The following is a 10,513-nucleotide window of genomic DNA, read 5'->3' on the forward strand; positions in this document are numbered from 1 at the left end:
AGGTGATGAAGATGCTTTGTTTGAAGTGGTAACCAAGCCTTGCATCAGTGCTAGAGCAGAGATGGGTTTTAATAGCATGTAAAATACCATTGGGGAGGATGGGTTGTGGGAGGCCTTTAAAGTGGGGATGCATAATTTGTCTAATGCAATGAAAGAAGAAAAGGCATTTGAAAGAGTATGTCGTGTGGTTAGATAAATTTGTTATGTAGATGAGAGGTGATGGCATTTGTCAAGGTGAATGGAAAGTACATTCTATTAATGAGGAGGAAATGACAATGTAAGAAAGATGCAAGTGGAGATGCAAAATTTCTTAGTCCAAATGTAGATGTGGGACAAATAAAAGGATTTAAAAGAAAAAGAGTAAAGAATGTAATATGTAGATGTACACGTTATATATATGAATGTATGTATGTATGTGTAAAAAACATAATTGCTGTCTGTGACAAGGAGAATGGTGGCATTTTTCACAATGTCTGGGAAGGTATCTGTGTTTAGAGGAGGAAAGAGTTAACACTCACTTTTATAGCAGAATTTTGAGCAGTTCATAATTGTGCTCCTAATCTCTTAGAAAATGATTGAAACAAAAAAAAAAGTGCTTTAAAACTACTTAAAAGTAATTTTAACTTTGGGTCTTTTTTGTCCTGTAATTTTAGTATAGAACTTTAAAAGTTTTTAAAACTTTGTAGTGTATGTATAAGTGGTTTTATTGCTTGATATTCTTATTTTTGAAGAGACACTAATGCTACAAAGTCCTGCAGTGCAGGAGTATTAAATGGTCTTGGGGAATTTCACTCCTCCAATTTGTGGATTGTTTTTGTAGGCTGGATGCATCACACCGTGGATCAGCTTGGAGACAAGGCAACCAAGGAAAGCTATGCTATACAGTATCTCCAGAAATCTCTAGAAGCAGATCCAAATTCTGGTCAATCCTGGTATTTCCTTGGAAGGTGAGAAAATACTTTATGGACACAGTAAATATATTCGTAAATTTTTTTGGGGATACTCATTATTGTGAGTATCTTACATAGTTTTTCTTATTAATTCTGTCAGGAAAAATGAAGGCAAAGTATGTATATATCTACTGAAGTCTTAAGTTTTCTGGGAAGTGTATGAAAAGACAAAGTGCTAAAAGATTTGGGGTGGATAAAGATTAGAAGTTGAAGTATGTTACCCAAGTGGCTCTGCTTTTTTTGTAGTTATTATTCAGTCTACACATTTACAGTAATCTGAATATATCCAGCCTGGTTTTGCCTGTTTCTCTCCCTCTTTTTCATAAATCCCCTGTGAATGTTGTTACTTTTCTTCATACCTTTTTCATAATTCTTTCTCTCTATTTTCTCAGAATCTCCCTTCTGATCTCAGTTTTTGCACTGAAATGCAAATATTTTCCTAGGCAGACATCCTTTTTTAAAGGGCATACACAGCAATGTATAGCTCAGACTGATCCATTCTAATATCTATTTAAGTGTTCAATTAATTTTGTAAGCTTTGACAATATATTTTAATTGAAAAATAGCATTCACAGATGTAAATCATACAAATTTGATGAGGTTTTGTGGTTTCCTTTTTAAGAAAATTGAGTTCTTCACTTAAGCCAGCAGTAACTGTTGAAATACTCAGGTTTTGGAGAAAGCTTTGAGTGCAATTCAAGTCCATATGTGAACACATCCGTTCTGTTGAGGAATGCATTTAAAAAGAATGAGGCAAAAATAAAATTAGTATCCTAACCTCAGTGTCTTCCAGCTGACATTCTTGAAGATTCTGGTCACATACAGCTGGAACTTATTTTTGATTTTTTTATGCTAATATTTCTCCAGCTGTTCCTGTGAGACAGTGATCTCCAGCCAGCACTGAGTGTGTGGGGCAGAGGGGCAGGGCAAACGTGGAGGGAAAAAGGAAAATGAGCCAGGGACCATCTTGTATATCTTGTCTTCCACTGGGCTGAAATCCTGTTTTTTCTTCAGTAGTCCCATTCTAGGTGCCTTGTGCACCTCCTGCCTTGAGTTCTCAGGCAGGGGACAGAGCTGGAGTTCCTCCACATGTGCTGTGCTCTGCTCTCAGGTGGTCAGGGTGAAGCCTAGGACCCTGCAGACAAGGGGGAGAATTCAGAAAATGGGGTGGAAAATTTTGTGGGAGCACCTGTTTTGCTTTACAAGGAGGACTAGAGCAAAAATGTTTCTGTGCCCCATTTTTCCAGTCTGCACTCTGGCAGGAGGAGAACAGGGTTATAGGGTTGTGCATTCACTTTTCATGTATTCCCTTGTGCTATTCCTTCCTCTGTTGATTGTCCAAATCAGATAATAAGTTGGTTAAAGCTGTCTTTCAAAATACATCACCACCTCCCTTCTCTCCCACTGGAAAAACTCCATCTGCCAAAATTTTGTGAGGGCCTAATGTTAGTGCTACCCTAATGAGAGGTTTTATGTGTGTGATACACAGGAAGAGTGGAACATGTCTGTTAGACATTGGGTTAGATTATCATTAAAACAATCTGAAACATTGTATTCAGAATTAATGGATGATTTTAGGCAAAGTAAAGCAGTATTTTATTTTATTCTTTTCCTAGTGAGCTTCAAAAATACTTGAAATTCGACTGTATGTAGCATGTTTGACAAACCTTTGCCTGTACTGTTCTGCTTGTTTTTTACTATTTACTAGAATAAATTTTCTGCTGTTATTTAGGTGTTTTGAAAGTTGTCAGTTCTTTTTCCAACAGGGAAAGCTGTTGCAAACAGTACAGGACACAGTTATTGTTGATTAAACTAGTAAATATATATAGATGGATATTTGATCTTGATTTTATTCGGAGCTTTTAATTTTAGAACTGTAGGTATTGCTCCCTGTGGTATAATTGTAGTTCTCTTTAGTGCCAGAATACCTTTGAATTTGTGCATGAGGAATTAAAGTAAAACATATAAAAAACTACAGAATCTCACAACCTTTTACAAAATTTGCAGTACAAGTAACTGGTTTGTTTGTTACTTAAATGTGATTGAGATGCAAGAAATGCACATAAGCCTCCCAGGCAGTCAGAGACCATCCTAGTTGAGTTGGTCAGTATCTCTCAATAATTCTGTTTTGTAGAACATTAAGTTTTATAACCATTTGTTTGATGAAATAGGTAACTTAATTGTTCCACTGTAATGCTCTCTGTAGATAAATACTGTTTTTATTGCCTGATAAGGTATCACAAGTGAAAGAAATGCAAGTCTATCAAATGTGGGATGACTGTTTTCCTTGCAAATGTAGTAATCCAGGGTTTGAGTAATTTTGGGGTGCTTAAATAAATAATTAGTAATACATGTTGAAATGTTTGAGTCTGCTTGTGCCTGGCATGCAGAAACAGCAAATGTTGAGTGTGTATTTGCATGACTTAACATTTATCAGATGAGTTTTGGTAAGCCATGCTCAGTGATTACCTTCTGTAAATACTACCAAAGTTCTTTCTTTCTTTTCCCAGGTGCTATTCAAGTATTGGGAAAGTTCAGGATGCCTTTGTATCTTATAGGCAATCGATTGATAAATCAGAAGCAAGTGCAGATACATGGTGTTCAATAGGGTAAGAATGATACAGGGTTATGCAATGAAATAATTCCTTGCTTATATATATAAAGAATATTAGCTCTTTAACTGTTTTGTGAACTCAGAGGGGCTGCAAAGTCTTTTTTATTTATGCACCCATGTTATCAGACTTGTCTGATTTGAAGTTTAAAAAATGAATTAATATTTGCTGTCTCATTGTTTTAAAATACAGAATATGTTATGCACGTGAATTTTGCATATTAAAGTTTTGTACATTTCTTCTTATAACCATAGTTTATATAATGCCAAGATTTATTAAAGGGTTAGGGAGGGATGTGTATATTTGAGTTGCTTGTGTCTTGACTTTGTTATTAATTCTCAACTTCACTAATTTTTCTATTCAGTGTGCTGTACCAACAGCAAAATCAGCCTATGGATGCTTTACAGGCCTATATCTGTGCTGTACAATTGGACCATGGCCATGCTGCAGCCTGGATGGACCTAGGCACACTTTATGAGTCCTGCAACCAGCCTCAGGATGCCATTAAATGCTACTTAAATGCAACTAGGAGCAAAAATTGTAGTAATACCTCTGCACTTGCAGCACGGATAAAGTATTTACAGGTAAAACTAATGTTTTAAGCAGGGGAAAAGCTCTTCAAACACACAGCAGAGGGGAGGGGAGAAGTCACACACAAGTTTAACTTGCAGTTGTTTGTGGTGTGTTTAACCTGTTCTCATGTGTACTGTAAGCATATCATAGCCTGTAATATTTTATTTCTTCATTTTTAAGTGGAACTTAATTCCTTATAAACCTTATTTTGCACATTTAATCAAAGCATACTGTTTTACATCATTTTGCTTTTTTTCTTTGTATTTGTCTACATTTTTAAGTTCTCATAACATATAGATTACGCAACACACTATCTTTCACTCTTGTTTGCAATTTCAGAAAAAAGGAATTATGAGACCTCTGAATCCAGAGGTCATCTTTGTTCTGATTCTCACAAAGGTTTATATTCTGGTTACCCTCTTTATACCTAGCACCTTTCTAAACCCCAAAATTTTAAATCTATCCTCTCTTTAAAACATAATTAGCTACAGCATTTAGGAAGATTTCATGGACTTGCTCTTACTAAAGTAGGCTTGTGTTAAATTTGCTTTTTACATAATTTTTCCTAGGCTCAGTTGTGTAACCTTCCACAAGGTAGTCTACAGAATAAAACTAAATTACTTCCTAGTATTGAGGAGGCATGGAGCCTACCAATCCCCGCAGAGCTTACCTCCAGGCAGGGTGCCATGAACACAGCACAGCAGGTGAGAAGTTGGGTTATGTTCTGCAGGTGCCCAGCTTTAAGGGTTCTTTACAATCGGTAGTGGTCAAGCTTATTTTATTGAGCACAGGATTGGCTTTTATTAAAAGAAGCCTTTGATTTATTTGCAGAGGGATATTAGATCAAGGAGCTCCCTATAATGTGGGAGAAATATGGGGGTACCAATTTAGAACCTTTGTGGATTTTCATGATTTTAAAAGATTTCATCTTAAATAGAAATGCTGCAGTGGTTTAATAATCCCGTGAAAGGTACACATTCCTCCATTGATGACCATATGGAAACTGATTTTTCAGTTATTGAGATCAGCTTCAGAATATCTACTCGGCCCTTTTAATGTATGTGGGCTGTTAAAATTATAAAATTGAAAGGAAAGCATTAAGAATATATAGAACCATATTTTTGTCTTCCTTCTGTGATTCTTAGGCTTGTAAACCTCATCATCCAAATACTGAACCTGTACTAGGCCTCACTCAAACACCAATTTCACAGCAATCCTTGCCACTACACATGATTCCTTCTAGCCAAGTAGATGACCTGACCAGTCCTGCCAAGAGGAAAAGAACATCTAGTCCAACAAAGGTATATATTCCAATGAACTAGAGCCCCCTACCAAAATTATATGGAAATATGCTTTGAAATGATGCAGCATGCACAGAATTTGTGCTGTAAATTTTAATCCTTTGGCATCAAGGTGGGGAATGTTTTTAGAAATTTTAAAAAACATTTTTCAGTGGTGTGTTTAATCAGATTTCAGCTCAGAGGTGTATAAGGACAGTGCAGATTGGTGGCACTGTACTGCAGTTGTAGTTGTGTCAGTGAAGAAGTACAATTGTAGTCTGATGATTGAGAGGGAGACAATCATGTCATCCTGTCTATTGCCTTTGCTTATATTTAGAATTCAAGTGTTTCATCATCATGTAATAGTGTTACAGTAGATAAAGTATTCAGTTTTTAAAGTAGCATGCACTTAAGTTAATTGCATAATTTGATTTGCTTGTTTCTCCTTATGGTATTAGGTATCATTAAGTTTTTCCTCAGACTACTCTGATACTGTTGGGAATGGTAGAATGAGACTTGGTTAATTTAGTACATTCTTACTATTATATACTTTTATATTATTGTTCTTGAAACAATTACTAGTTCTTTCATAAATAAGATAACATCTAGATAGTAAAAGAAATTGTGTTGACCCTTTGATAGTCACATATTTTAATGTAATATTTTCTCTCAGAATACTTCAGATGTTTGGAGCAGTGGCCATACAGTGTCACATCCTCCTGTACAGCAACAAATTCATTCTTGGTGCTTGACACCACAAAAATTACAGGTACGTATGGGAGATCTTCAGAAACTATTACATATTTTGTTTCTTTCCTTCTTCCTTTTAAGAAAATATACCTGAGACATTTTCTAGTTTCACATTGCTGAAATGCAGTGTAAAATACTTCCCAAATAATTCCCAGGGTATAGTTCAAATTCTTCTAATATTTCTGGCCTCTGTGTGAGATAAGTTGTAGTAGTAAACTAAATTATCTCTAGCAGAAGCAGAATTCTATAATTTATAAAGTAAGAACATACAGTAACTCTTTTTTCTTATGTTTTAAAAACAGATATGCAAATTGTCACACTTGTGTGCAAAGTGAGTTTTGTGACTTGCTGTAATGTGGGGGGATGTTGAAAGAGGTGTAGAAGTATTGTTGAAATATCATCCCTTCCTCTGAGGTTGCTTCTTGCATCAAATTGCATTAAAAATAAGCACATTGTGCAAAATAATTACTCAAATGAAATCTGCTGCTGCTTTTCTGTATTTTGTGTTACCTAACACAATTACATGAAATGCTAGATTTTAATTTGGAAATCCTTTTTTTGGGGGTGTTTTTTGTCAGGAAGTTTCATTGTCTCTTCAGTTCATTAGGGCATGCAGTGAGCTTCAGCAGCAAGTCCATATATTGAAAATCAGGCCCTGCTGGAAAATTTTACCCATGTATTGCACATGCTTTGGATGCAAAGAGAAATAGAAGGGAGCAGAGGCAGAAAGCATTCTAATTAACTGAGCAATGTTCCCCTCAATTCCAATGCAGTTCTTCAGCTGTTTCTCTATCTGAACAATATTGGCTTTATTATACTGTATAATTTTCCCTCCCTCTTTCCCCTGCCTCCCCCCACCCCTTTGGTTCTTCCTTCGTCATTCTCTCTCTCTCTCTCTCTCTCTCTCTCTCTCTCTCTCCAGGCATTCTCATTATTTCTCTCTGCTTATTTTATATTTTACTACTTTTTCCCCTTTTCAGTCTCACCTTTTTCCAGATCCAACTTCCTCCTCAAGCAGAACCTCAGTAGGCCTCTCTTGAGTACAGTAGACTGGATGTGCTGGCAATAGCTTGATGAGGTTCCAGCATATATAAAAAGGAAAGCCAAAAATGTATGATGCAAGAGGAGAGTGAATAAAAAAGCCTTTATTGCATCTTCAAATTGGCCTTTCAAAATTGGCAACTCAAAGGCTGGATGGATATGGCATGTTACATATACATGCATATATATATGTGTATATATGTATTATTTATTGCACTCCCCTCCAGAGGGAATTCAGAATGGAAGGTACTGTTAATCCAGGGATTTTGGCATGAACCCTCTTTGTCTGCTTTTTAAGTCATACCACTTAGCAGAAGCAGACTTACTGGTAGAATGATGCAGGATGTTGGGTATTTTAAAATTAGTGCAGAGATACGATTTTTGTTAATAGAAACCTACATTTTTCTGTTGCAAACAAGATAAATGTTGTAACTTTTAAGATACTGCTCTTGCTAATTAAATCATACAGCTTTCTGGTTTTTTTATTTTTTAAATACATTTTCAGGAGAAGTTTTCATGTGTACCTGTAGGTTTAATTCACTTTATATTGATATTCATCAATTTTATTGATGAATGGTATTAATAAAAGAATAACGCAATACAGAAAGGTGTTAAAATTTAAATAATTATGATAAGAATTCTATATAAACATACTTGAATGTAGTTTTCTTTTATGGTACCAGCACACTTAATTTTAGTGTGGCAGTAATAATTATACACTCAAATAATTTACAGAGTCTCTTTAATTTTAGTAACTAGTAATAAGGTTAGTTTGCAAGGGAGTGTGTGGAAAGATATTGGAGTCTGCACCAGAAATCTTGATTATTTTCAGCTTTACAAGTCTTGTCTTCATGGATACTTTTTAGTATTTTATGCAAGAAAGTTATTAAAAAGCCCATGCAATTTTAATGATTATGAACCACACTGCTGTTTTTTTAGCACTTGGAACAGCTGCGTGCAAACCGAAATAATCTAAATCCAGCACAGAAACTTATGCTGGAACAGCTGGAGAGTCAGTTTGTCTTGATGCAGCAACACCAGCAGGTGAGAACAGAAATATTTTTCTTATCTACAACACTTTTGGAGACTGTTATGTTTCTAGAATTCCAAAGAATTTGTGCTGTATCGAGTTCTCGTGCCCTTTGCCGCATTATGTGAATTTTTTTTTTGGTTAAGGGATAGTTGTGGATTAGTGGTTGAAACATAATGGGTTTAGCTATGTTTTATTATAGGGCAGCTGCTTTATGTAAAAGTTTTCAAGCCACACTTTCAAAGTAAAGTGAGTGGACATATCTAAAAGCAGTTCTGCTTGAAAATACTTGGCTGTAGTAACAGCTTCTCTCTTGTCCTGTCATTGCTCACTTCTGTCTCCCTCCATCCAGCATCAGCAGTAAAACACTCAGACTGGAGGGCCAAGAAAAAAGTGTGCTGATAGCTTTACTTAACATTTACTCAGCATTTTTATGAGCCTGACAGTCATCCTGGCTCTCAAAAGCAACTGTGAAGATCTTAAAATGAGTATAAATTGGAGCTGCCCAGTGCAGTAAAGTACACAAACCTTGTACGACCCTTCCTTTCTCAGTTCCGCAGCCAATGTTGTTGTGCTTTGTTCATGTTCCACTAGATGAGACAAACAGGAGTTGCACAGGTACGATCTACTGGAATTCCTAACGGGCCAACAGCTGATTCATCACTGCCTACAAACTCTGTCTCTGGCCAGCAGCCGCAGGTTGCTCTGACCAGAGTGCCTAACGTCGCTCAGCGTGGAATCCGTCCCGCCTGCCCCGGGCAGCCTCTGGCTAATGGACCCTTTCCAGCAGGCCCCGTTCCCTGCAGCACAGCAAGAACGCTGGGTAGTACAGACACTATTTTGATAGGCAATAATCACATAACAGAAAGTGGAAGTAATGGAAACGTGCCTTACCTGCAGCGAAACGCACTCTCTCTACCTCATAACCGCACAAACCTGACCAGCAGCGCAGAGGAGCCGTGGAAAAACCAACTATCCAACTCCACTCAGGTACAGCTTCTGTTTGCTCACAGGGTGCACCCAGCAGCCTTCCTGGGCAAGTCACTGGTGGAAGGCTCTCATTTGGAAAAGCACATTTTCCCTAGAGTTGGTGGTGTAGATTCAAATAAAAACATAGGTTAAACCTGCACACTACTTTATATTGTTGAAAGTCTGAGTGTTAAGTGAACTCTTTTCAGGATAAAGGAAATGATCATAATTCAAACAGTGCAGCTACTTTTGTAGAAAAGTTTTTTAAAAGGGAATACTTGTACATCTTTTTGTTGCTTCTTTAATGTGAAATGTTGTGACTTTGTTTTCTGTGTAAGAGGAATGTGCGTGTTTCATAAGAAGCTGGATGTTTTAGTTATTTTTGACATTACATTGTCACTATGATGTAATCATTGCCATATTTTGTTTCCATGTGATATTTAAAAATTAATATGTAGCACTCAGCACCCCAGAATTACTTCCAGAAAAGTGTAATAATGCCTGTAAGAATCTGTAGGGGTTAAAGTGTGTAAGAGTGTTTTGTGTATGTGTGTTAGAACTTGAAGATGGAGCATTTTTTTTAATTCCAGCCTGAATGTCTTTCTTCCAAGACAAACCTTGTGGATGTAATGAGTTCTATAGCATCTGTATAGTTACATATCTTCTGCCTCATCTATATAGTTATATATCATAATGGTTTAATTCATTTTTACCAGATGGGTTGTACAGTTGATACAGTGTTGTTCTCTGACTCAAAACTGCTTGCATTTCTTGTTACTTCAGTGCTGAAGAATTGACAGTGGGCTTACATACACAGATACACAACTGCACATACACTGCAGCAAAGGCTGAGATAACACTGGAACACTGTGTAAAACATGATTATTCAAAACTTAAACTGTGTTACAATTTTCAAAAGTTTTCTCTAAATAAGCAGCACCACTTTTAAACACGACAGGGGGATTTGGAGCCTGTGCACTTTACTGCCCCTTGCTTAAACTAGAAATCACATTTGTATTTTCTCTGTATAAAGAAGTTCTTCACTCTTGTGCTATTGTCCATAAAGTGGGCAAGTAATAAATTGCAGTAGGAGCTTGCTCTTTTTGGAAAGGCAAAGAAAGCTTGTGGTGCCATTTCCTGTGTCCATTGCATCAAGATCTCAGCAGAATTTCTGAGTCTGTAACATTATCCACAGGTACCAAATGAACTCTTGATTTAAAGAACAATTTATCAGTAATTAAGCTCTGTAGAGAAACTAAGAAATTACGTATGCAGGTGTGACATGCATAATGCAGTTTGTAATTAACA

The 10,513-nt window shown here is 36.5% G+C and overlaps 1 protein-coding gene across 8 annotated transcripts in view; it reads left to right on the top strand.

Moving 5' to 3' along the window:
* The window catches only part of KDM6A (lysine demethylase 6A), a 149,998-nt gene that overhangs the window by 101,455 nt on the left and 38,030 nt on the right, over positions 1–10,513 (top strand). For 4 of the 8 annotated variants that reach the window (XM_056506543.1, XM_056506552.1, XM_056506561.1 and 1 more), the window contains exons 10-17: positions 821–947; positions 3,461–3,559; positions 3,927–4,146; positions 4,705–4,839; positions 5,281–5,436; positions 6,089–6,184; positions 8,146–8,250; positions 8,831–9,226. In XM_056506543.1, coding sequence (XP_056362518.1) covers positions 821–947; positions 3,461–3,559; positions 3,927–4,146; positions 4,705–4,839; positions 5,281–5,436; positions 6,089–6,184; positions 8,146–8,250; positions 8,831–9,226 — 1,334 coding nt within the window. The remainder of the gene's footprint in view (positions 1–820; positions 948–3,460; positions 3,560–3,926; positions 4,147–4,704; positions 4,840–5,280; positions 5,437–6,088; positions 6,185–8,145; positions 8,251–8,830; positions 9,227–10,513) is intronic. The other 4 variants (XM_056506584.1, XM_056506603.1, XM_056506576.1 and 1 more) reach the window with 2 other exon arrangements.

The sequence above is a fragment of the Oenanthe melanoleuca genome, chromosome 1 (genome assembly GCF_029582105.1).
Source record: "Oenanthe melanoleuca isolate GR-GAL-2019-014 chromosome 1, OMel1.0, whole genome shotgun sequence".
In the NCBI taxonomy this organism is placed as follows: Eukaryota; Metazoa; Chordata; class Aves; order Passeriformes; family Muscicapidae; genus Oenanthe; species Oenanthe melanoleuca.